This window comes from Ambystoma mexicanum, chromosome 7q, assembly GCF_040938575.1.
Source record: "Ambystoma mexicanum isolate Mex_15411 chromosome 7q, UKY_AmexF1_1, whole genome shotgun sequence".
In the NCBI taxonomy this organism is placed as follows: Eukaryota; Metazoa; Chordata; class Amphibia; order Caudata; family Ambystomatidae; genus Ambystoma; species Ambystoma mexicanum.
In genome coordinates, this window is record NC_090941.1 from 1,156,977,628 (window position 1) to 1,157,005,047 (window position 27,420).

General features: G+C 51.8%; 1 protein-coding gene across 2 annotated transcripts in view; it reads right to left on the reverse strand.

The window, feature by feature from the left end:
* LOC138528288 (pepsin A-like) overlaps window positions 1–27,420 on the reverse strand; it is a 76,259-nt gene that overhangs the window by 14,829 nt on the left and 34,010 nt on the right. For both annotated transcript variants that reach the window (XM_069639750.1, XM_069639751.1), the window contains exons 3-6: window positions 11,847–11,964; window positions 8,802–8,920; window positions 8,491–8,687; window positions 4,443–4,559 (exon numbers count right to left, since the gene is read on the reverse strand). In XM_069639750.1, the coding sequence (XP_069495851.1) occupies window positions 4,443–4,559; window positions 8,491–8,687; window positions 8,802–8,920; window positions 11,847–11,964 (551 nt within the window). The remainder of the gene's footprint in view (window positions 1–4,442; window positions 4,560–8,490; window positions 8,688–8,801; window positions 8,921–11,846; window positions 11,965–27,420) is intronic.

Below are 27,420 nucleotides of genomic sequence, written 5' to 3' on the forward strand. Positions count from 1 at the left end.
GGGCCTTTCTAGGGCAATCCCCAATTCCATTATTCGGCACGAGCTATGTCTCATATCACTTGAAGCCAGATACTTGTGGAGGCAACTCTCCTCTTTTAGAAAAATATATGATCCTCCGATAAACACTTTATATGAGTTGTTGAATAAGGTAGTCAAAACGGGGACGGTACTATCCATTAAGAGTTTTAGCGAGAGAATGCTCTTGTTGTTGGAATCGCTGGGACTTTGCTTAGACGATCTGATTCAACGACCGGGACTAGTCAAAAAATCTTTATTTAGGTCAGACTGGGTAGACACAGTAAATGATATTGAGTCCCATGTTACCTACAAGGAGTATGCTAAATGTTTGCATGCAAGGGAATCGATTCCCCTATATATTCAAAGATTTCCTTGCCAGAGGGCGAGAACTACATTTATGCGTTTCAGACTATATCAGATAGTCAATTCTAGAAAGAATTTACCATTGGACCCAAACAGAAAAAGGGTCGAAGGATAATTCTAAAAATCTCGCATGTCGATTTTGTGGAGCGACTGACATGACAGAAACACTTAGGCACCTTCTCCTGACATGCACCCATTTTGGGAATAAAATATCTCTCTACTTTACAGATAGATTTGAGGGGGATTGGGAAATGTCGAAGAATCTGTTCTAGAGTCGCTGCATGTGGGGTGCAAATATCTCCCTAATCCTCGCATTGAATTCACTCCTACTTAATATTCAGGAGGAACTGGAAGCAAAAAAATAAGGAATTCAATGAGTAGAGACTAGATTGATCCTATGGTATATGAAATGATATATGAAATGATATACGGTATATGAAATGTAAACTGTATATAATACATATGGAATTTGATTTTATGTCTGGGAACAATTTGAAAAGTTGATAAAAGTGTTAAAAATGTTTTGCTCATAAAATGAAATGTATTTTTCTACTTGTTTGGAATGTACTTTATGTTGTATAAGGTTTTATGTAAACTAACCATACAACAATAAAATAAAAAAAAAAATAAAAAGTTGGAGAATTATGGGACATTCTGAGCTGGGATCGAGGGAGGGAGGGAGGGTGCACGACAAGAGAAGGCTGGTTGGCAGGTCCCCTCTTGGTGGACGAGTTGTGATTCAAGCTGGTTGGTCGATTTGCTGCAAAAGAAGCGTGTGCCTCCGGATAGGTGTCAGCCTCCAGGTAGGCTGAGGTTCTACTCAGGACCACTTTGTAGATAATAGATGCAGCCTTGAACAGTACCCTAGCTTTGAGTGGAAGCCTCGGGCCGTTGCACTTGATGCATGCTGTCTCCTAAACCCTCACTTAAACACTATATGTCTCTGCTCAGGTCCCTGGCATGAGCCTACTTGGTAGAGCTCTCATGTACTGCTCTCTGCAAACCCTTTGTGGATCTCGGCTTTTAACACACAGTGACGGACAGCCATAAAAAGGGTCCTTGCTACTGCTAGCAAGGACCCTCCAAAACCCTCATGCACTCACAATGTCCACTTCCTCAAAGTCGAAAAAAACAACCTCTCCTGCAGGCCTCAAGAATCCGTCCCACTGGCTGTGCCTTGGAGCCCATGTGCAGAGATGCCAGTCACAGCCAAAGCACTGGGCATCAGGGGACAGACCGTCAGCATCATGTGTACCCGGCCTCTTAACCCCTTAAGTGCCAGGCTATTATGCAAGCCTATGCTTAATGGCTTCGCCAGTGCTCATTGACTCCCTCTCCTGGTGCAGATCGATGTTGCATTCTGGGAGGTGCAAAGCTACACGTTATCCAGCTGGAGGTGAACTGAATGATGGTGCCCCCCCCCCACGTCCTCTGCAGCCTCATAAGTGGAAAGAACACCTACACCCCCTCCTGGCAGAACTGTGGTCTGTGCTAGGCTCACACATCCCATGGTCACACTCTTAACCCCGGCTACATGGGTTTACTGTCTCAGCTCCATGAAGCTCACCCGGATATGACCTGATTTTCTGGAGAAAATGGGAGTTGACACAGGGCAGGATGTGCACATGATGTCACGGTGCCCTTCTGAATAGGCAGTTTAAAGTCTCAATGTTAGTTTAATGGTGGGTAGTATTGTCCTGGTGGTTATGCATTAATTTTGACTCAAAAGGAGCAACATTACTGGAATGTTCTCCTTTAGTGATGATGTTAATGTCATCAATGGGTTGTTTTTGCTAAGTCCTCCCACTCTCCCAATACCTGCCAGTTTTCCACACGTACACATCCCATTCCCCCACTTCCATGCCGGGTGTTCTGTCTCTCTGCCCGCTAGCGCATGTCCTCTATACTTACCCTCTGCCCCAGTAATGCTCAGCCTTCTCTGATCCTCGTCAAACCCACCAGTTCCCTTGCCTGGCTGTGGTGTGGATATGGGAAAACTCGGGGTTTCAGTGAGAGCAAGGGAATCTCACACCCACCCTACCATTTGCATGACCCTAAGTCTGAACCACTGGATTTTGACCAGGAGAGTGCCAGCTGGGTTCTTGATAAGAGAGGGGGCTGGTGCTCCTTCAGGTAAGCGCACGGGGTAGGCCTCACCCATGCATGACTGTTTGAAGGTGCCAGTTGATGGCTGCAAGAGATGAAGGGAGGATCTTCGAGGGGACGGGGGCCGACCACATAATATTTCATCAGCACCAACTGCTTAGGAGGAAATGCTGAAGTTGCACTGGAGGTGGCAGTGTATGTTTGAGGGTGTGAGTGAAGGATGCAACTAGTTGGTTGAGGAAATGGGGCATTGAAGGGGAGCAGGGACCAAGGAGGATCTTGTGATCTTCTGTGATTAATATGGTTTTCACCCCCGCTGTGGGGGGGGGGGCAGATAGGGCCAGTAATGGGCCGCCAGCCCTAGCCTAGGTAGGCCCCAGTCTGTTGGCTACCCACATTAAACACTTTTTTAAAATGGCACCACCGTGGGGAGGGCCTCAGGGGGTCTTGAAGCAGTGTGCAGAGAATGTGTATTATCGCCCGCTGTTGCAGCCACCTGATTGGCTCGCACCCTTCCCCAGGTGCAAATGTCACTTATACTCTCCTACTCTTACAGGCAGTTAATAAGGAGGACACGGTAGGGACTAAGCCATGAATACCACTGACCTTGAGATATATCTGTTTGTAATTGTGCAGGAGTTCAGCAGGAGGCCAGAGCCACAGCAGTGGTGCAGACCTTGGGTCATGCAAATGGTAGGATGGGTGGGAAAAGGTAGAGCTTCTACAGGTATCAAAATGGATGTGTCCAGCTTCTCTTTGGAGCTGACCCAGTTGATTACATGATGGGGGCTGCTGGTGCTACAGAGATATCGCTGCCGGGATATAGTAGGGGATAATGTAGAAGGGAGACCACAGATCTGGGATGAGACTAGATTCGGGAAGGATATGACGCCAGACTGAGTTGAAGACAGTATGTGATTGGGGTGAGATGTCTGGTAGACTCTCGGTAGTTGCAAACTTTTGGAAGTCTTTGAGTCAGGGGACGCCTCACCATCCATAATGTTTTCAAAATGGGTCTGTTGTGAAGTTGTCTTGATAGATGTAAATAGCTATTTTCCATGTGGAACACCACTGTGTGATATAGTTCCAAGCAGAAGGCATGGCCTGCGTGATGCATGGTTATGCTGCGGGTCTGTGCTTGATGACTTACAATAAAGCTCATTGACTTCCAATGGACATTGCGTGGAGCTCTCTTCCAGGGTCAAAGCTGCAGAGGGTGTTGTAGTTAAGGAAGCGTGTACTGGTCTATGGAGGGTGTGAATGGGAGAGTGCAGTGCTTTAGGTGAGGAAGTGTTGACGAGGTGTGATAGAGGCAGTGTAAGGATGCTGAGGTTTCCTTTATGTAGGCAGGCTGGCATTCACCTTCTAGAGTTGGGAGGGGCAAACATTTCAGAGTAATTCAGTTTGAGAGGGTCGCATGGGTGAAATGGAGGACACAGGTGTGGGTGACCTCAGTTAAGACTTCGTGGGGGAGGGGCAGATAGCTGGTTGTTATGAATATTGGTTAGGCCAGAAAAGAAAATGGTCTATGCACTGCGTCGCTTTTATTAAGTGACACCGAATAGCGCTCTGTGTTAACACTAGAAGTCGAGATGTTCCCATCAAACTACACATGTCAACATTCTTTGCCTCATAAATCACAAGTATCGAATTTTCGAGGGGAATTCTAATCCGATGTGTCCAAGTAGCTCAGTCGTGGCAGCAGCACTGTCTGTAAAGTGTGTAAATTAAGAGGGTCCTAAACACCCACATGGTGTGACTGCTGCACAGCTGTTGCCAAACTCTTCCTCTTCTCTTGTGGAATTGAGCATCTGTACACCTTACACACATTCTGCATGCCATGGCCAGCCCCGCCCACAGCACATCTGCCTTCGCCATGTACATGTTTTAGGAGCCTTCTACCTCTCCATGCCAACCACGGCTATTCTGGGCGCAGTGTAGTAGGCGGAACATACCTATCCATGTTGATCTGCCAGTACCCCTTGGAAGAGAGAGGCACCCAGTTGAGGTTTCCGGTGTAGTAAGACGTGTCATAGCCTCCGAAGATCACCACACTTCCACTGGCTCCATTGCTTTTTGAAGAGAAGAGAGAGCATAGTTTGGTGTAATACAGGTATACAATGGAGACAACCAACACAGTACACATCCATCAATGCGTATGGCTAGAGTACGAGAGCCCTGTCACACTAGTGCGTCACTCAGTGCGGGAAGGGATGGGTGGAGGATGGAAACCTGGCAGGCGAGGTGGGTGATGTGAGCTGGAGCAATGAGGGAAGGGACACCACGACATGCAGGAAGGAGGAGGAACGCAAGATCAACAGAGCTTGACAACCGATCAGGGTCATGGAAGGAAACCGGTCATAGAAGGTGCACGGAGGTGGATATGTGGTCAGCACTGTGAGTCTCTGCGTAAATAGCATGGCTGTCATGCTGCTGTTTTTTTTGCACATAGCTGAAGTGGGAGTGAGGGTTATATGATCACCAGTGTTAAACCCCCTATCTCTCAGTACAAACCCATACATATATTAAAAGAGCTGCACCTGATTTATACACGATCCCTGTTAATTTGAAACAATTGGGGGAAACAACAATTTATTATTGTACTGCGTCTTTAGACTTTTTAGTAGAAAACACTGTTGCAGATAACACCACCTGAGTAAGTGGCGCACTATGGAATCTCAGATGAGAAGCTGCTTTTATATACTTAAACCCTGAAGAAGCTCAAACGTTATCCCGAAACACATGTCGACGCTTGATGAAGACTGCAATGTGGGCAGATTATCTTTTATCCTAGTTTGGTTCCAGTTACTTAGTTGCTGCAGTGTCACAACTATCCCAGACCGGTGTAACTGTCTAACAAACATGTGTGTTCTGCACAGTGGCTGCTAAAGTGTTGCAAAGCCACTATAGTAAATAACACCACATTTTGGTTTCACAACATTTTACTCTCTATGTTCATTGTAATGCCCATTGTGCGGCTGGTGGTGAAGAGGTTGTTGGGATGAAAATGACATGGTAACTCCCAGGCATGCGCAGAGTGCTGTACTGAGAGACCGATCTCCATGATGGAGGGCAGGGCAGGTCCCGGGAGGTGGTATGGAGGACCAGTGTGATACAGAACTCTGAGCTCATCGTGTTCTGAACAGTGCCTCCCTTACACACTGTATAATGTCAGCGTTTAAAGTGAAGAGCCATTAGAACTGCAAATTGGCAATGAAATACGATAGTGGAATGACCCTTGGCATGAGTGATACTGCACAGGACCTTCAACATGTATGTGTGTTATACTTCTGATGATAGCTGTGAGTGATCACGAGTACAAAGCACCAAGCCACTTACCCTAGTGAGAGGGGAGCTAGGCTACTCACTGAGCTTGTCGGCTCAGGGTAATCCTGTAAGGGTGGCCACTTCAGAATTTGCGATTGTACTATGTAAGCCAGCTCTCATGTTATGCAATGAGTTTCTTGCATAAGGGGAACTGACTCACGCGCAAGAAGGAGCAAGTTATCTATGCACATTTAGCAACGATTAATTGACCGAATTGGACCCCGAAGCGCGGCATCTCCACTCTGCCTGAAGTGGGCTCACCACGAGTTTGAAAGCCCTGCTCGAAACTCCACGAACATGGACAGCTTTGATGGCGGGCTTTCTAAGCTGGATGTCTACACGCTATGACCTGATGAAGGAGTCATTCGAAACCAATGATGTGAACCATGTGAAGAGGTGCAGCAGCAACACGAGTGCAACCCAGGTCATTTGGCGATGTCTTTCAGTTTGCCATCATACTATGACTCTTAAAGAGATCCTGTTATGGAGGGGGTCACATTCGGGATTGGAACGCAGAGTCTCGCATGGATTAAAAACCCAAAGGCTGCAAAAAGACCCTTATGGAGCTCTGCCAGACTATTGCCATAGGCTCCTGTCCCTCATATATTGTGCAGTGTAAAGGCTGTCCCATTGGTGGTCAATTGCGGAGTGAGTGCTGCACTGGAGATAGCAGGAGAGTGGATCCCCAATGCCCACTCCAATCTCCAATTTCCTAGATCTAGTTCTCTGGAACTATTAGAGGGACCAAAGGGCCCATTTTGGGTAAAAGTTAGAACACAGAGGCCAGGTTGGCAACACTCCACTCAGGGACCCAACACAGAGATAAATGAAACAATCTTAGACATGGTGTCCCGGGCTCACACTTTCAAAGTTCAATGGTGTGTTGGCGGTTGCGTGTGAATGGACCCAGTGTCATGAAGAGACAAGAATTGCCCACAGGGATGGCCAGTCTGGAAGAGGGGCATCCAGTGTAAGAAGATGAACCTCTTCTTGACCTTCAGGCTCTGGAACCAGCAGCAAAGGACACTTAGTGCATGACTGGCCCGTCCACTATATGACATCCAGAAAGGAGATCACAAGAACGGAGGATCCTGGTCCTACACTGGTCATTACCAGTCTGGCCATCTCCCAGTACAACTTACCAATTGCTATTTTACAAACCGCACTCAGTGGCATGGAAAGACCATGCGGCTATCTTAATTCAAAACTTAAAATCGTGTGCCATCTCACATTTAATTTGATCTCTGATTGTTTGATCCCAAAGGACTCCGTCTTGCCGGTTGTGGGGGACATTACCGATCGGTGAGCCTCCCTCATGATGTCATCGTTCCTCTTGATGTTTTCTATTGTGGGGCTATCATTCCTTGCTCAGAGATAAAAAGGAAATACTCAAAGTTTGCAAAACAGCAAGAAAGCCACGATGCGAAGACTGGAACGGGAGCCTTGTTATGCACTCGACGAGGGAGAAGGTTATCCATGAATACAAACTCTTCCGTGGGGTACATCCTACAGTTGTAACTGGTTATTTATAACATGCTTAATACCCAGAGGCACAGACCCGGGGATCAAACCTGTGTTGCTCCACGTCGTCTTGCTTCCAAGACGAGCACGTAGCCCCTGAGCTATCCTCCCGAGATGCACTTGACTTAGTATCTCACTCCCATTTATTTCCTCCCTCTACTACCTGTCCCCAAGCCCAATCTCTCGCCCCTGGGGCATTTTGCTTGCGTTTGGACTGTTGCCTCCCTTGGGGTGTCATGTGCTTTGCCATCTTAGACAGCATATGCAATTTCAGTAACTTATGTCTGTCTGTTTCATTAGGGGCCAACTATTGGAACCTGCAGTGACCGCTCATTTTAGCTTATTCTGGTGACTCCTGACATATTGTCTATGTGTCTCTCTGTGTTTAGATGATGCAGATACTGTGTATTACGTCACCAGACCTGCTCTATGTTACTGTATTTACAGGATGATCCAGTTTCCTCTCACCTTGTGAGCTATTTTTTCTTTCTTTTTCACCTCTGTTCTTTAAAACTTTAATGAAAATGGAAAAACGAATGTTTTTTCCAATTAAGAGTGTCTTCAATTGGATATATCCCCTGTGCTGCCCTGCCTTGACCTACCTCTGCAGCTCAATTGAACATGGTAGGGGCCTGCAGACTGTGGCACTCATATATTTTGGACTACGACCCCCTTGATCCCTCACCATTGACTCTGCAGGGTAGGGCTGATGGGAGTTGTATTACACCTAGAGTAGAGCACCATGGACGGTCGTCCCAGGTCTGCTTCTCCCAGGGCAGGCACAGATTGTCCATGGTGAGGTCTGGCATCCCACGGCCATCGCTCGACCTTGTGCCGGGGCAATGCCCTTGTGTATTTCCAAGTATTAAAGGACACTAAGCTGTGAATCAGTTTCACTCAGAGCTGTGCTTAGTTTAGTATGTCTACATGTCCCCAATGGCTTTAGTGTCTGAATGTTGTGTCTTGTTGAACAAGTCCCCTGTTCATGTCATTCCTTTGAAGTGTGGCTTCCTGGTGCCAGAAAGGAGGCCAGACTTTTGCTGAACAGTTCAGAACTTTGTGCCCCATTACAATTCATCAAACTCTTCTCAGCACCCTTGTTCATATTATCTCCCATGCTTACCCGTGACCATAAGGTGGACAGCTGTGACTCACGCGCTCAGGTAGACGGAGAAGAGATCCTGCGAGAGCAGACCCTGGCTCCACATGTTGTCAAAGACTGGGGTGGCTCCATCGGAAGCAATGCTCGGGTACCCCAGCCCCAGGATGCCGTCGAAGTGCATATAGTAGAAAAAATTGGCCTCGGTGTAGGCCAGGCCGAACTCCTGTCTAGTGTCCACGATGCTGCCGACCTAAGGGGAAGAAGCACAGGGCCGGTCACACTCGCGCTACTCAGCATTGTGAACCGCAGCCTTGAGTAGTTCACCAATGTTCATCCCGCAGCAAGGGATGTCTGGTCCACTTACCTGCACAGTGTCGTATCCCAGGACTCCTGTCATGCTCCCAGTGCCGTAGGCAACATCCAAAGGTTGGTTTGTGGATTGGAAGGTCGAGGAGCTTGCAGGGTTAAATTTGTTGTGGTTCGCTGTGGGTACAAGACCAGCCATTGCTTAATATTTTGAAATATTCGTCTCCTCCAAGTTCTTATCACAATCTAGCTTAATCTGGAAACGTGATAGTTGCTATAAGGTATTCGGAGACATGTGACATGTGACGTATGTGACATATATGATGCTCTGACGTGTGCTGCCATAGGGAATATGGTGAACACATGTGAATAAGAATGTATCACAGGGCTATTTGTTGTGTAAAGTTGTGAGGTTACTTGAAATGTGTTGATAATGAACCACACAGAGGTCCTCTTTTCTAAAATGAATGATGTTTTTAAGGATAAGCTGATATTGTCTGTTTTCGATTATGCTGTTTTCAAGGGGTGTTTGAGTTGTAGTCTATTCAGAAAAGTAGGCATTTGAGAGGAAAGTAGAATGGAAATGATCAAGTGTGACCCACCTGTGTGCTGCTAGGGAAACGTGGAAGTGTAGTTACGGTGACAATATGCAGTGATGTGCCCTGATGAAGCCTAGCTGTGCATGCGAAACAGCAGGCTTCTGATTTAAGGTTACAGGAATGAAGAGAAAGGGAGAAATAAACCTGTGCATTTCCTGTCTCCCTTATGTGCAGCCTTGACACGAGTGCCCGGGGTATTTTACTGAATATAAATGACGTAGAGCGTGAGTTCCTGATACCGGCTCCTTTTGAGATTCTCATACGGATAAATACGAATTTAAGAAATGATTCTACTGATAGTGTAAACACACGCACTGAAGCCAGAAATGTCCCTGCAAAGTTTGGTTTATACGCTGATGACGTAGTATTGTTTGATGTCACAAAAGTTGTTTTCCATTAACAACTTACAGTAGCAATACAGTAGCTCATTTCTCTTCAGGAGTCTCATTGGAGGTGAAGATATCTAAGAGAAAAAGTTCTTGGGCCTCATCAGGAGTTTGGCGGTGCAGTAAAAATGCAGCCGTAATAGCATTATCACCGCATTGCCGCACTGCGCATTGACGAGTTTTGGGGAAAGTCAGAGGATTCACGTCTACCTCTGAGCTGGAGGTGAATGCACCAACTTTGTACCCATTTTCGGTGCAATTACTGTGGCACAATTACCGCTGCGCTAATTGCACTGAAAATGCCCCATTGAGTGCTATGGACTAAAAAATAAATGGCGATCTGCACCGCCGGCACCACTTGTGATCTGGAGGTAATACCGCTGCACCAAGTGGCGGCAATGGTAATTGCGTTGGGCAGTATTCTGGCGGATTTAACACCAGGATACCGCCCAGCTCCTGATGAGGCCCATTGTAATTTGATGGTATTTGCATGAAAAAATGACGGAAGTTCTGGAATATTTTTAGCTATTTAGGTGTTTATTTTACATCATCTATAAATAAGTCTTCGGTATTGGATCAAAAGGCATCACCCACTTTTAAGTTCACCGCAACTATAAAGAAATTTGACGAACAATACAGATGCTTGACATTGCTCTTTTAATAAAAGCCTACATGGCCAACCTCTGCATTATTGTAGAGTTTCCAAAGCATTAATACGGTTTGGTCGGCCAGGCTAGATGAAAAACAGTGGCATTGCTAGATTTGCCACCAGACACCGCATGGAACTTATAAAGATTCAACTAAACCTCATATCCCTTACATTTCAACCCTCAATGGGGAGCTTTCGTCTATATCTCACAATGAGGATTTAGGTGACTTTTGAGCTAGAAACATCGCTAAGTTCAACCAGGGAATGGAACATGGGGGAGCAGATCACTCAGGTTAGGTGGGGAGTGGAGGTGTGTGTACCTAGGTGTTAGGGAGGAGCCATTCCTTGAAGAGGAGGCTCTTGAGCTCCTTCCCGAAATGCAGAAGTGAATGGGCAAATTGTGTGTTGGTTGGGGTTAGAATTCAGAGTTTGGGGGTGCACAGAGAGAAGGCCTGTCTTCTTTATCTTTCCTTCTTGCACTGGCAGAGCTCAAGTCTGTGCGTGTCTTTACGTCTGGTGGATCACACTCTTCTGGAGACGTTGAGCATCTCTGCAAGAAGCATAGGGATTTCTGGGTGACAGCCTTCTAGGTCTTACAGCAGGGTTTGATGGATGGGGGTGTGTGCTTGCAGTGGGAGCTAGTGCAGTTCTATGAGGATCAGGTGTGATGTGGTGGGATTGAGGAGTCGTGCTGCAGCATGTAGGACACATCTTAGGGTTAATGGGTGTGGTCGCCGGAGGTCCTTCCAGAACCGCATATAAAGTGTTCAGGAGGCAGAGGACTAAGGCTTAAACCTGCATGACTGGAATGGATGGATTTTAGGGGGGTGCAACAGTGGAAAGTTCATGGAAGCTGACCTGATGTCCGGTGCTGTCGAGTGCATCACTGGAATGGATAAGAGTTAGGTGTTGCTACACAAATGGATGGAAGAGGTAACCTGATGTCCGGGGCTGAACAGTGCATGACTGGAATGGATAAGAGTTAGGTGTTGCTACACAAATGGATGGAAGAGGTAACCTGATGTCCAGGGCTGAACAGTGCATGACTGGAATGGATAAGAGTTAGGTGTTGCTACACAAATGGATGGAAGAGGTAACCTGATGTCCGGGGCTGAACAGTGCATGACTGGAATGGATAAGAGTTAGGTGTTGCTACACAAATGGATGGAAAGATAGCCTGATGTCCATAGCTTAAGCGTCCATGACTGGAATGGATTGTGCTTAGGGGAGGCTGCTGTCCTCTCATGGAAAGCGGGCCTGATGTCCAGTGCTTAAGCATGCATAAATGGAATGGACAATGGTTTGGTGGGGGTACACCAATGGATGGAAAGGTAGCCTGATGTCTGGGGCAGAAGTGTATATTTATTAGGGAGGTGAATGAGGGAAGGCACATGACGGAAAGCATCATACAAAGGTTGATGTGGGTTTAGTGTGTGAGTCTCTAACGAGGGCCCACAGAGTATACTCACAGCAGGAAACACTGGAGCAGTAGACGGAGGGCACCCATAGGTTGGAGGAGCCGGTGTCGAAGATCACATTAAAGTCTTGGGGTGGGGTCCCAATAGAGATAGTTCCGTAGTAGGACATCTGTTCAACAATACAACATTAATACATTCAACAATACATTAAGAATCAGGCACTACATTCTGTGCAGTGGTTCAGATTATCCTTGCCACTAGTTCATCACTCATCCATACCACAACAGTGCACCTATCACAGGTCTCCAGTAACTGTTCCATTACCAGCTCAATGGGTCTCAGAGTGCAGTGGCATCTTACACCTCTGTCTCTAACCTATCACTGAGTATAGCATGTGAGGACCCCCTGATCTGCTTTCACCTGTCTCCTTATGACCTGACTGGGGCCCACTGATCATCCCTCACTGCGCACATGCCTCAAATGCCTGGTGCATGAACCCCCCACCCCCAGGAACAATGTGCACAGGGATCTACCTCTTGTGTCATTAGGCTGAACGTGCACAAGCAGGTGAGCACTCCGTGGGTGTTATTGTGCACACGTTGTAACACACGTTTCATATGTACCTCTCAGGGGCACTATGCATACAGATGCAACACCTGTCTGAACAGCCCACACGAGAGACCATTGTGCATAAGCAGGTAAGCACCCCCTGGGCCTTACTATGTGACAACCTGCGATACCTGTCCCATCCACATCTCCCTGGTGCTCACTGTGCTTAGGGTTGCAATACCTGTCCCATCCAAATCTCCCTGGCGCTCACTGTGCATAGGGTTGCAATACCTGTCCCATCAACATCTACCTGGGGCTCACTGTGCATAGGGTTGCAATACCTGCCCCGTCAACAACTCCCTGGGCCTCACTGTGCATAGGGTTCCAATACCTGCCCCGTCAGCATCTCCCTGGGGCTCACTCTGCATAGGGTTGCAATACCTGTCCCGTCAGCATATCCCTGAGTCTCACTGTGCATAGGGTTCCAATACCTGCCCCGTCAGCATCGCCCTGGTGCTCACTCTGCATAGGGTTGCAATACCTGTCCCGTCAGCATCTCCCTGAGGCTCACTGTGCATAGGGTTCCAATACCTGCCCCGTCAGCAACTCCCTGGGGCTCACTCTGCATAGGGTTGCAATACCTGTCCCGTCAGCATCTCCCTGGGGCTCACTCTGCATAGGGTTGCAATACCTGTCCAGTCAGCATCTCCCTGGGCCTCACTGTGCATAGGGTTGCAATACCTGCCCCATCAGCATCTCCCTGGGGCTCACTCTGCATAGGGTTGCAATACCTGTCCCGTCAGCATCTCCCTGAGGCTCACTGTCCATAGGGTTCCAATACCTGCCCCGTTAGCATCTTCCTGGGGCTCACTCTGCATAGGGTTGCAATACCTGTCCCGTCAGCATCTCCCTGGGGCTCATTCTGCATAGGGTTGCAATACCTGTCCAGTGAGCATCTCCCTGGGCCTCACTGTGCATAGAGTTGCAATAACTGTCCTGTCAGCATCTCCCTGGGGCTCACTGTGCATAAGGTTGCAATACCTGTCCCACCGGCATCTCCCTGGGGCTGATTGTGAATAGGGTTGCAATACCTGCCCTGTCAGCATCTCCCTGGGGCTCACTGTGCATAGGGTCCCAATACCTGTCCTGTCAGCATCTCCTTGGGGCTCACTGTGCATAAGGTTGCAATACCTGTGCCACCAGCATCTCCCTGGGGCTCACCGTGCATGGGGTTGCAATACCTGTCCCACCAGCATCTCCCTGGGGCTGATTGTGCATAGGGTTGCAATACCTGCCCTGTCAGCATCTCCCTGGGGCTCACTGTGCATAGAGTTCCAATACCTGTCCCATCCACAACTCCCTGGGGCTGCCTCTGCATAGGGTTGCAATACCTGTCCCGTCAGCAGATCCCTGAAGCTCACTGTGCATAGGGTTCCAATACCTGCCCTGTCAGCATCTCCCTGGGGCTCACTGTGCATAGGGTTGCAATACCTGTCCCGTCAGCATCTCCCTGAGGCTCACTGTGCATAGGGTTCCAATACCTGCCCCGTCAGCATTTCCCTGGGGCTCACTCTGCATAGGGTTGCAATACCTGTCCCGTCAGCATCTCCCTGGGGCTCACTCTGCATAGGGTTGCAATACCTGTCCAGTCAGCATCTCCCTGGGCCTCACTGTGCATAGGGTTGCAATAACTGTTCCGTCAGCATCTCCCTGGGGCTCACTGTGCATAGGGTTGCAATACCTGTCCCACCAGCATCTCCCTGGGGCTGATTGTGCATAGGGTTGCAATACCTGCCCTGTCAGCATCTCCCTGGGGCTCACTGTGCATAGGGTTCCAATACCTGTCCTGTCAGCATCTCCCTGTGGCTCACTGTGCATAGGGTTGCAATACCTGTCCCACCAGCATCTCCCTGGGCCTCACTGTGCATAGGGTTGCAATACCTGTCCTGTCAGCATCTCCCTGAGGCTGACTGTGCATAAGGTTGCAATACCTGTCCCACCAGCATCTCCCTGGGGCTGATTGTGCATAGGGTTGCAATACCTGCCCTGTCAGCATCTCCCTGGGGCTCACTGTGCATTGCGTTCCAATACTTGTCCCATCCACATCTCCCTGGTGCTCACTGTGCATAGGGTTGCAATACCTGTCCCGTCAGCATCTCCCTGAGGCTCACTGTGCATAGGGTTCCAATACCTGCCCCGTCAGCATTTCCCTGGGGCTCACTCTGCATAGGGTTGCAATACCTGTCCCGTCAGCATCTCCCTGGGGCTCACTCTCCATAGGGTTGCAATACCTGTCCAGTCAGCATCTCCCTGGGCCTCACTGTGCATAGGGTTGCAATAACTGTTCCGTCAGCATCTCCCTGGGGCTCACTGTGCATAGGGTTGCAATACCTGTCCCACCAGCATCTCCCTGGGGCTGATTGTGCATAGGGTTGCAATACCTGCCCTGTCAGCATCTCCCTGGGGCTCACTGTGCATAGGGTTCCAATACCTGTCCTGTCAGCATCTCCCTGTGGCTCACTGTGCATAGGGTTGCAATACCTGTCCGACCAGCATCTCCCTGGGCCTCACTGTGCATAGGGTTGCAATACCTGTCCTGTCAGCATCTCCCTGAGGCTCACTGTGCATAAGGTTGCAATACCTGTCCCACCAGCATCTCCCTGGGGCTGATTGTGCATAGGGTTGCAATACCTGCCCTGTCAGCATCTCCCTGGGGCTCACTGTGCATTGCGTTCCAATACTTGTCCCATCCACATCTCCCTGGTGCTCACTGTGCATAGGGTTGCAATACCTGTCCCGTCAGCATCTCCCTGAGGCTCACTGTGCATAGGGTTCCAATACCTGCCCTGTCAGCATATCCCTGGGGCTCACTCTGCATAGGGTTGCAATACCTGTCCCGTTAGCATCACCCTAGGGATCACTCTGCATAGGGTTGCAATACCTGTCCCGTCAGCATCTCCCTGGGCCTCACTGGGCATAGGGTTGCAATACCTGTCCTGTCAGCATCTCCCTGGGGCTCACTGTGCATAGGGTTGCAATACCTGCCCCGTCAGCATCTCCCTGAGGCTCACTGTGCATAGGGTTCCAATACCTGCCCCGTCAGCATCTCCCTGGGGCTCACTGTGCATAGGGTTGCAATACCTGTCCAGTCAGCATCTCCCTGGGCCTCACTGTGCATAGGGTTGGAACACCTGTCCCGTCAGCATCTCCCTGGGGCTCACTGTGCATAGGGTTGCAATACCTGTCCCACCAGCATCTCCCTGGGGCTGATTGTGCATAGTGTTGCAATACCTGCCCTGTCAGCATCTCCCTGGGGCTCACTGTGCATAGGGTTCCAATACCTGTCCTGTCAACATATCCCTGGGGCTCACTGTGCATAGGGTTGCAATACCTGTCCCACCAGCATCTCCCTGGGCCTCACTGTGCAGAGGGTTGCAATACCTGTCCCGTCAGCATCTCCCTGGGGCTCACCATGCATAGGGTTGCAATACCTGTCCCACCAGCATCTCCCTGGGGCTAATTGTGCATAGGGTTGCAATACCTGTCCCGTCAGCATCTCCCTGGGGCTCACTCTGCATAGGGTTGCAATACCTGTCCAGTCAGCATCTCCCTGGGCCTCACTGTGCATAGGGTTGCAATACCTGTCCCGTCAGCATCTCCCTGGGGCTCACTGTGCATAGGGTTGCAATACCTGTCCCACCAGCATCTCCCTGGGGCTGATTGTGCATAGGGTTGCAATACCTGCCCTGTCAGCATCTCCCTGGGGCTCACTGTGCAGAGGGTTCCAATACCTGTCCTGTCAACATATCCCTGGGGCTCACCGTGCATAGGGTTGCAATACCTGTCCCACCAGCATCTCCCTGGGGCTGATTGTGCATAGGGTTGCAATACCTGCCCTGTCAGCATCTCTCTGGGGCTCACTGTGCATAGAGTTCCAATACCTGTCCCATCCACATCTCCCTGGTGCTCACTGTGCAGAGGGTTGCAATACCTGTCCTGTCAGCATACCTCTGAAGCTCACTGTGCATAGGGTTGCAGTACCTGTCCAGTCAGCATCTCCCTGGGCCTCACTGTGCATAGGTTTGCAGTACCAGTCCCGTCAGCATCTCCCTGGGCCTCACTGTGCATAGGGTTGCAATACCTGTCCCGTCAGCATCTCCCTGGGCCTCACAGTGGATAGGGTTGCAATACCTGTCCTGTAAGCATCTCCCTGGGCCTCACTGTGCATAGGGTTGCAGTATGTGTCCTGTCAGCATCTCCCTGAGGCTCACCGTGCATAGCGTTGCAATACCTGTCCTGTCAGCATCTCCCTGGGGCTCACTCTGCATAGGGTTGCAATACCTGTCCTGTAAGCATCTCCCTGGGCCTCACTGTGCATAGGGTTGCAGTATGTGTCCTGTCAGCATCTCCCTGGGCCTCACTGTGCATAGGGTTGCAATACCTGTCCCACCAGCATCTCCCTGGGGCTCACTGTGCATAGGGTTGCAGTATGTGTCCTGTCAGCATCTCCCTGAGGCTCACTGTGCATAGGGTTGCAATACCTGTCCAGGTAGCATCTCCCTGGGCCTGACTGTGCATAGGGTTGCAGTACCTGTCCAGTCAGCATCTCCCTGGGCCTCACTGTTCATAGGGTTGCAATACCTGTCCCATCCTCATCTCCCTGGGGCTCACTGTGCATAGGTTGCAGTAGCTGTCCCGTCAGCATCTCCCTGGGGCTCACTTTGCATAGGGTTGCAATACCTGCCCCGTCAACATCTCCCTGAGGCTCACTGTGCATAGGGTTGCAATACCTGTCCAGTCAGCATCTCCCTGGGCCTCACTGTGCATAGGGTTGTAGTACCTGTCCAGTCAGCATCTCCCTGGGCCTCACTGTGCATAGGGTTGCAGTACATGTCCAGTCAGCATCTCCCTGGGCCTCACAGTGCATAGGGTTGCAGTACCTGTCCAGTCAGCATCTCCCTGGGCCTCACTGTGCATAGGGTTGCAGTACCTGTCCAGTCAGCATCTCCCTGGGCCTCACTGTGCATAGGGTTGCAGTACCTGTCCCGTCAGCATCTCCCTTGGCCTCACTGTGCATAGGGTTGCAGTACCTGTCCAGTCAGCATCACCATGGGGCTCACTCTGCATAGGGTTGCAATACCTGTCCCGTCAGCATCTCCCTGGGCCTCACTGTGCATAGGGTTGCAATACCTGCCCTGTCAGCATCTCCCTGGGCCTCACTCTGCATAGGGTTCCAATACCTGTCCTGTCAACATATCCCTGGGCCTCACTGTGCATAGGGTTGCAATACCTGTCCCACCAGCATCTCCCTGGGGCTGATTGTGCATACGGTTGCAATACCTGTCCTGTCAGCATCTCCCTGGGGCTCACTGTGCATAGGGTTCCAATACCTGTCCCATCCACATCTCCCTGGTGCTCAATGTGCATAGGGTTGCAATACCTGTCCCGTCAGCATCTCCCTGAGGCTCACTGTGCATAGGGTTCCAATACCTGCCCCGTCAGCATCTCCCTGGGGATCACTCTGCATAGGGTTGCAATACCTGTCCCGTCAGCATCTTCCCGGGGCTCACTCTGCATAGGGTTGCAATACCTGTCCCGTCAGCATCTCCCTGGGCCTCACTGTGCATAGGATTGCAATACCTGTCCTGTCAGCATCTCCCTGGGGCTCACTGTGCATAGGGTTGCAATACCTGTCCCACCAGCATCTCCCTAGGGCTGATTGTGCATAAGGTTGCAATACCTGCCCTGTCAGCATCTCCCTGGGGCTCACTGTGCATAGGGTTCCAATACCTGTCCCATCCACATCTCGCTGGTGCTCACTGTGCATAGGGTTGCAATACTTGTCCCGTCAGCATCTCCCTGAGGCTCACTGTGCATAGGGTTCCAATACCTGTCCTGTCAGCATCTCCTTGATGCTCACTGTGCATAGGGTTGTAATACCTGTCCCGTCAGCATCTCCCTGGGGCTTACTGTGCATAGGGCTCCAATACCTGTCCTGTAAGCATATTCCTGGGGCTCACTGTGCATAGTGTTGCAATACCTATCCCGTCAGCATCTCATTCGGGGTCACTATGCATGGGGCTCCAATACATGTCCGATCCGCATCTCCCTGGGCCTCTGTGTGCATAGGGTTGCAATACCTGTCCCGTCAGCATCTCCTTGCTGCTCACTGTGCATAGGGTTGCAATACCTGTCCCATCAGCATCTTCCTGGGGCTCACTGTGCATAGGGTTGCAATACCTGTCTTGTCAGCATCTCCCTGGGGCTCACTGTGCATAGGGTTCCAATACCTGTCTTGTAAGCATATTCCTGGGGCTCACTGTGCATAGTGTTGCAATACCTGTCCCGTCAGCATCTCCCTGGTGCTCACTGTGTATAGGGTTGCAATACCTGTCCCGTCAGCATCTCCCTGGGCCTCACTGTGCATAGGGTTCCAATACCTGTCCCATCCTCATCTCCCTGGGCCTCTGTGTGCATAGGGTTGCAATACCTGTCCCGTCAGCATCTCCTTGGTGCTCACTGTGCATAGGGTTGCAATACCTGTCCCGTCAGCATCTCCCTGAGGCTCACTGTGCATAGGGTTGCAATACTTGTCCCATCAGCATCTCCTTGGCACTCACTGTGCATAGGGTTGCAATACCTGTCCAGTCAGCATCTCCCTTGGCCTCACTGTGCATAGGGTTGCAATACCTGTCCCGTCAGCATCTCCTTGGCGCTCACTGTGCATAGGATTGCAATACCTGTCCTGTCAGCATCTCCCTGGGCCTCACTGTGCATAGGGTTGCGATACCTGTCCTGTCAGCATCTCCCTGGGGCTCACTGTACATAGGGTTGCAATACCTGTCCCGTCAGCATCACCCTGGGGCTCACTGTGCATAGGGTTGCAATACCTGTCCCGTCAGCATCTACCTGGGGCTCACTGTGCGTAGGGTTGCAATACCTGTCCCGTCAGCATCTCCCTGGGGCTCACCGTGCATAGGGTTGCAATACCTGTCCAGTCAGCATCTCCCTGAGGCTCACTGTGTATAGGGTTGCAATACCTGTCCCGTCAGCATCTCCCTGAGGCTCACTGTGCATAGGGTTCCAATACCTGCCCCGTCAGCATCTTCCTGGGGCTCATTCTGCATAGGGTTGCAATACCTGTCCCGTCAGCATCTCCTTGGTGCTCACTGTGCATAGGGTTGCAATACCTGTCCCGTCAGCATCTCCTTGGTGCTCACTGTGCATAGGGTTGCAATACCTGTCCCGTCAGCATCTCCTTGCTGCTCACTGTGCATAAGGTTGCAATACCTGCCCCGTCAGCATCTCCTTGGCGCTCACTGTGCATAAGGTTGCAATACCTGCCCCGTCAGCATCTCCTTGGCGCTCACTGTGCATTGGGTTGCAATACCTGTCCCGTTAGCATCTCCCTGGGGCTCACTCTGCATAGGGTTGCAATACCTGTCCAGTCAGCATCTCCCTGGGCCTCACTGTGCATGGGGTTGCTATACCTGCCCCGTCAGCATCTCCCTGGGGCTCACTCTGCATAGGGTTGCAATACCTGTCCCGTCAGCATCTCCCTGAGGCTCACTGTGCATAGGGTTCCAATACCTGCCCCGTCAGCATCTTCCTGGGGCTCATTCTGCATAGGGTTGCAATACCTGTCCCGTCAGCATCTCCCTGGGGCTCACTCTGCATAGGGTTGCAATACCTGTCCAGTCAGCATCTGCCTGGGCCACACTGTGCATAGGGTTGCAATAACTGTCCCGTCAGCATCTCCCTGGGGCTCACTGTGCATAGGGTTGCAATACCTGTCCCACCAGCATCTCCCTGGGGCTGATTGTGCATAGGGTTGCAATACCTGCCCTGTCAGCATCTCCCTGGGGCTCACTGTGCATAGGGTCCCAATACCTGTCCTGTCAGCATCTCCTTGGGGCTCACTGTGCATAAGGTTGCAATACCTGTCCCACCAGCATCTCCCTGGGACTCACTGTGCATACGGTTGCAATACCTGTCCTGTCAGCATCTCCCTGGGGCTCATCGTTCATAGGGTTGCAATACCTGTCCCACCAGCATCTCCCTATGGCTGATTGTGCATAGGGTTGCAATACCTGTCCTGTCAGCATCTCCCTGGGGCTCACCGATCATAGGGTTGCAATACCTGTCCCACCAGCATCTCCCTGGGGCTGATTGTGCATAGGGTTGCAATACCTGCCCTGTCAGCATCTCCCTGGGGCTCACTGTGCATAGGGTCCCAATACCTGTCCTGTCAGCATCTCCTTGGGGCTCACTGTGCATAAGGTTGCAATACCTGTCCCACCAGCATCTCCCTGGGACTCACTGTGCATAGGGTTGCAATACCTGTCCTGTCAGCATCTCCCTGGGGCTCACCGTTCATAGGGTTGCACTACCTATCCCACCAGCATCTCCCTGGGGCTGATTGTGCATAGGGTTGCAATACCTGCCCTGTCAGCATCTCCCTGGGGCTCACTGTGCATAGAGTTTCAATACCTGTCCCATCCACATCTCTCTGGTGCTCACTGTGCATAGGGTTGCAATACCTGTCCTGTCAGCATATCCCTGAAGCTCACTGTGCATAGGGTTCCAATACCTGCCCTGTCAGCATCTCCCTGGGGCTCACTCTGCATAGGGTTGCAATACCTGTCCCGTCAGCATCTCCCTGGGCCCCAATGTGCATAGGGTTGCAATACCTGTCCTGTCAGCATCTCCCTGGGGCTCACTGTGCATAGGGTTGCAATACCTCTCCCGTCAGCATCTCCCTGAGGCTCACTGTGCATAGGGTTCCAATACCTGCCCCGTCAGCATTTCCCTGGGGCTCACTCTGCATAGGGTTGCAATACCTGTCCCGTCAGCATCTCCCTGGGGCTCACTCTGCATAGGGTTGCAATACCTGTCCAGTCAGCATCTCCCTGGGCCTCACTGTGCATAGGGTTGCAATAACTGTTCCGTCAGCATCTCCCTGGGGCTCACTGTGCATAGGGTTGCAATACCTGTCCCACCAGCATCTCCCTGGGGCTGATTGTGCATAGGGTTGCAGTACCTGCCCTGTTAGCATCTCCCTGGGGCTCACTGTGCATAGGGTTCCAATACCTGTCCTGTCAGCATCTCCCTGTGGCTCACTGTGCATAGGGTTGCAATACCTGTCCCACCAGCATCTCCCTGGGCCTCACTGTGCATAGGGTTGCAATACCTGTCCTGTCAGTATCTCCCTGAGGCTCACTGTGCATAGGGTTGCAATACCTGCCCTGTCAGCATCTCCCTGGGGCTCACTGTGCATAGCGTTCCAATACCTGTCCCATCCACATCTCCCTGGTGCTCACTGTGCATAGGGTTACAATACCTGTCCCACCAGCATCTCCCTGAGGCTCACTGTGCATAGGGTTCCAATACCTGCCCTGTCAGCATATCCCTGGGGCTCACTCTGCATAGGGTTGCAATACCTGTCCCGTCAGCATCACCCTGGGGCTCACTCTGCATAGGGTTGCAATACCTGTCCCGTCAGCATCTCCCTGGGCCTCACTGGGCATAGGGTTGCAATACCTGTCCTGTCAGCATCTCCCTGGAGCTCACTGTGCATAGGGTTGCAATACCTGTCCCGTCAGCATCTCCCTGAAGCTCACTGTGCATAGGGTTCCAATACCTGCCCCGTCAGCATCTCCCTGGGCCTCACTCTGCATAGGGTTGCAATTCCTGTCCCGTCAGCATCTCCCTCGGGCTCACTCTGCATAGGGTTGCAATACCTGTCCCATCAGCATCTCCCTGGGGCTGATTGTGCATAGGGTTGCAATACCTGCCCTGTCAGCATCTCCCTGGGGCTCACTGTGCATAGGGTTCCAATACCTGTCCTGTAAACATATCCCTGGGGCTCACTGTGCATAGGGTTGCAATACCTGTCCCACCAGCATCTCCCTGGGCCTCACTGTGCATAGGGTTGCAATACCTGTCCCGTCAGCATCTCCCTGGGGCTCACCGTGCATAGGGTTGCAATACCTGTCCCACCAGCATCTCCCTGGGGCTGATTGTTCATAGGGTTGCAATACCTGCCCTGTCAACATCTCCCTGGGGCTCACTGTGCATAGAGTTCCAATACCTGTCCCATCCACATCTCCCTGGTGCTCACTGTGCATAGGGTTGCAATACCTGTCCCGTCAGCATACCCCTGAAGCTCACTGTGCATAGGGTTGCAGTACCTGTCCAGTCAGCATCTCCCTGGGCCTCACTGTGCATAGGGTTGCAGTACCTGTCCCGTCAGCATCTCCCTGGGCCTCACTGTGCATAGGGTTGCAATACCTGTCCCGTCAGCATCTCCCTGGGCCTTACTGTGCATAGGGTTGCAGTATGTGTCCTGTCAGCATCTCCCTGGGCCTCACTGTTCATAGGGTTTCAATACCTGTCCCATCCTCATCTCCCTGGGGCTCACTGTGCATAGGTTGCAGTAGCTGTCCCGTCAGCATCTCCCTGGGGCTCACTGTGCATACGGTTGCAATACCTGTCCCGTCAACATCTCCCTGAGGCTCACTGTGCATAGGGTTGCAATACCTGTCCAGTCAGCATCTCCCTGGGCCTCACTGTGCATAGGGTTGCAGTACCTGTCCAGTCAGCATCTCCCTGGGCCTCACTGTGCATAGGGTTGCAGTACATGTCCAGTCAGCATCTCCCTGGGCCTCACTGTGCATAGGGTTGCAGTACCTGTCCAGTCAGCATCTCCCTGGGCCTCACTGTGCATAGGGTTGCAGTACCTGTCCCGTCAGCATCTCCCTGGGCCTCACTGTGCATAGGGTTGCAGTACCTGTCCAGTCAGCATCACCCTGGGGCTCACTCTGCATAGGGTTGCAATACCTGTCCCGTCAGCATCTCCCTGGGCCTCACTGTGCATAGGGTTGCAATACCTGCCCTGTCAGCATCTCCCTGGGCCTCACTGTGCATAGGGTTCCAATACCTGTCTTGTAAGCATATTCCTGGGGCTCACTGTGCATAGTGTTGCAATACCTGTCCCGTCAGCATCTCCCTGGTGCTCACTGTGTATAGGGTTGCAATACCTGTCCCGTCAGCATCTCCCTGGGCCTCACTGTGCATAGGGTTCCAATACCTGTCCCATCCTCATCTCCCTGGGCCTCTGTGTGCATAGGGTTGCAATACCTGTCCCGTCAGCATCTCCTTGGTGCTCACTGTGCATAGGGTTGCAATACCTGTCCCGTCAGCATCTCCCTGAGGCTCACTGTGCATAGGGTTGCAATACTTGTCCCATCAGCATCTCCTTGGCACTCACTGTGCATAGGGTTGCAATACCTGTCCCGTCAGCATCTCCCTTGGCCTCACTGTGCATAGGGTTGCAATACCTGTCCCGTCAGCATCTCCTTGGCGCTCACTGTGCATAGGATTGCAATACCTGTCCTGTCAGCATCTCCCTGGGCCTCACTGTGCATAGGGTTGCGATACCTGTCCTGTCAGCATCTCCCTGGGGCTCACTGTACATAGGGTTGCAATACCTGTCCCGTCAGCATCACCCTGGGGCTCACTGTGCATAGGGTTGCAATACCTGTCCCGTCAGCATCTACCTGGGGCTCACTGTGCGTAGGGTTGCAATACCTGTCCCGTCAGCATCTCCATGGGGCTCACCGTGCATAGGGTTGCAATACCTGTCCAGTCAGCATCTCCCTGAGGCTCACTGTGTATAGGGTTGCAATACCTGTCCCGTCAGCATCTCCCTGAGGCTCACTGTGCATAGGGTTCCAATACCTGCCCCGTCAGCATCTTCCTGGGGCTCATTCTGCATAGGGTTGCAATACCTGTCCCGTCAGCATCTCCCTGGGGCTCACTCTGCATAGGGTTGCAGTACCTGTCCAGTCAGCATCTCCCTGGGGCTCACTCTGCATAGGGTTGCAATACCTGTCCAGTCAGCATCTCCCTGGCGCTCTCTATGCATAGGGCTCCAATACCTTTCCCATCCGCATCTCCCTGGGCCTCTGTGTACATAGGGTTGCAATACCTGTCCCGTCAGCATCTCCTTGGTGCTCACTGTGCATAGGGTTGCAATACCTGTCCCGTCAGCATCTCCTTGCTGCTCACTGTGCATAAGGTTGCAATACCTGCCCCGTCAGCATCTCCTTGGCGCTCACTGTGCATAGGGTTGCAATACCTGTCATGTCAGCATCTCCCTGGGCCTCACTGTGCATAGGGTTGCGATACCTGCCCTGTCAGCATCTCCCTGGGCCTCACTGTGCATAGGGTTGCGATACCTGTCCCGTCAGCATCTCCCTGGGGCTCAGTGTGCATAGGGTTGCAATACCTGTCCCGTAAGCATCTCCCTGGGCCTCACTGTGCATCGGGTTGCAATACCTGTCACGTCAGCATCTCGTTGGTGCTCACTGTGCATTGGGTTGCAATACCTGTCCCGTCAGCATCTCCCTGGGGCTCACTCTGCATAGGGTTGCAATACCTGTCCAGTCAGCATCTCCCTGGGCCTCACTGTGCATGGGGTTGCTATACCTGCCCCGTCAGCATCTCCCTGGGGCTCACTCTGCATAGGGTTGCAATACCTGTCCCGTCAGCATCTCCCTGAGGCTCACTGTGCATAGGGTTCCAATACCTGCCCCGTCAGCATCTTCCTGGGGCTCATTCTGCATAGGGTTGCAATACCTGTCCTGTCAACATATCCCTGGGGCTCACCGTGCATAGGGTTGCAATACCTGTCCCACCAGCATCTCCCTGGGGCTGATTGTGCATAGGGTTGCAATACCTGCCCTGTCAGCATCTCTCTGGGGCTCACTGTGCATAGAGTTCCAATACCTGTCCCATCCACATCTCCCTGGTGCTCACTGTGCAGAGGGTTGCAATACCTGTCCTGTCAGCATACCTCTGAAGCTCACTGTGCATAGGGTTGCAGTACCTGTCCAGTCAGCATCTCCCTGGGCCTCACTGTGCATAGGTTTGCAGTACCAGTCCCGTCAGCATCTCCCTGGGCCTCACTGTGCATAGGGTTGCAATACCTGTCCCGTCAGCATCTCCCTGGGCCTCACAGTGGATAGGGTTGCAATACCTGTCCTGTAAGCATCTCCCTGGGCCTCACTGTGCATAGGGTTGCAGTATGTGTCCTGTCAGCATCTCCCTGAGGCTCACCGTGCATAGCGTTGCAATACCTGTCCTGTCAGCATCTCCCTGGGGCTCACTCTGCATAGGGTTGCAATACCTGTCCTGTAAGCATCTCCCTGGGCCTCACTGTGCATAGGGTTGCAGTATGTGTCCTGTCAGCATCTCCCTGGGCCTCACTGTGCATAGGGTTGCAATACCTGTCCCACCAGCATCTCCCTGGGGCTCACTGTGCATAGGGTTGCAGTATATGTCCTGTCAGCATCTCCCTGAGGCTCACTGTGCATAGGGTTGCAATACCTGTCCAGGTAGCATCTCCCTGGGCCTGACTGTGCATAGGGTTGCAGTACCTGTCCAGTCAGCATCTCCCTGGGCCTCACTGTTCATAGGGTTGCAATACCTGTCCCATCCTCATCTCCCTGGGGCTCACTGTGCATAGGTTGCAGTAGCTGTCCCGTCAGCATCTCCCTGGGGCTCACTTTGCATAGGGTTGCAATACCTGCCCCGTCAACATCTCCCTGAGGCTCACTGTGCATAGGGTTGCAATACCTGTCCAGTCAGCATCTCCCTGGGCCTCACTGTGCATAGGGTTGTAGTACCTGTCCAGTCAGCATCTCCCTGGGCCTCACTGTGCATAGGGTTGCAGTACATGTCCAGTCAGCATCTCCCTGGGCCTCACAGTGCATAGGGTTGCAGTACCTGTCCAGTCAGCATCTCCCTGGGCCTCACTGTGCATAGGGTTGCAGTACCTGTCCAGTCAGCATCTCCCTGGGCCTCACTGTGCATAGGGTTGCAGTACCTGTCCCGTCAGCATCTCCCTTGGCCTCACTGTGCATAGGGTTGCAGTACCTGTCCAGTCAGCATCACCATGGGGCTCACTCTGCATAGGGTTGCAATACCTGTCCCGTCAGCATCTCCCTGGGCCTCACTGTGCATAGGGTTGCAATACCTGCCCTGTCAGCATCTCCCTGGGCCTCACTCTGCATAGGGTTCCAATACCTGTCCTGTCAACATATCCCTGGGCCTCACTGTGCATAGGGTTGCAATACCTGTCCCACCAGCATCTCCCTGGGGCTGATTGTGCATACGGTTGCAATACCTGTCCTGTCAGCATCTCCCTGGGGCTCACTGTGCATAGGGTTCCAATACCTGTCCCATCCACATCTCCCTGGTGCTCAATGTGCATAGGGTTGCAATACCTGTCCCGTCAGCATCTCCCTGAGGCTCACTGTGCATAGGGTTCCAATACCTGCCCCGTCAGCATCTCCCTGGGGATCACTCTGCATAGGGTTGCAATACCTGTCCCGTCAGCATCTTCCCGGGGCTCACTCTGCATAGGGTTGCAATACCTGTCCCGTCAGCATCTCCCTGGGCCTCACTGTGCATAGGATTGCAATACCTGTCCTGTCAGCATCTCCCTGGGGCTCACTGTGCATAGGGTTGCAATACCTGTCCCACCAGCATCTCCCTAGGGCTGATTGTGCATAAGGTTGCAATACCTGCCCTGTCAGCATCTCCCTGGGGCTCACTGTGCATAGGGTTCCAATACCTGTCCCATCCACATCTCGCTGGTGCTCACTGTGCATAGGGTTGCAATACCTGTCCCGTCAGCATCTCCCTGAGGCTCACTGTGCATAGGGTTCCAATACCTGTCCTGTCAGCATCTCCTTGATGCTCACTGTGCATAGGGTTGTAATACCTGTCCCGTCAGCATCTCCCTGGGGCTTACTGTGCATAGGGCTCCAATACCTGTCCTGTAAGCATATTCCTGGGGCTCACTGTGCATAGTGTTGCAATACCTATCCCGTCAGCATCTCATTCGGGGTCACTATGCATGGGGCTCCAATACATGTCCGATCCGCATCTCCCTGGGCCTCTGTGTGCATAGGGTTGCAATACCTGTCCCGTCAGCATCTCCTTGCTGCTCACTGTGCATAGGGTTGCAATACCTGTCCCATCAGCATCTTCCTGGGGCTCACTGTGCATA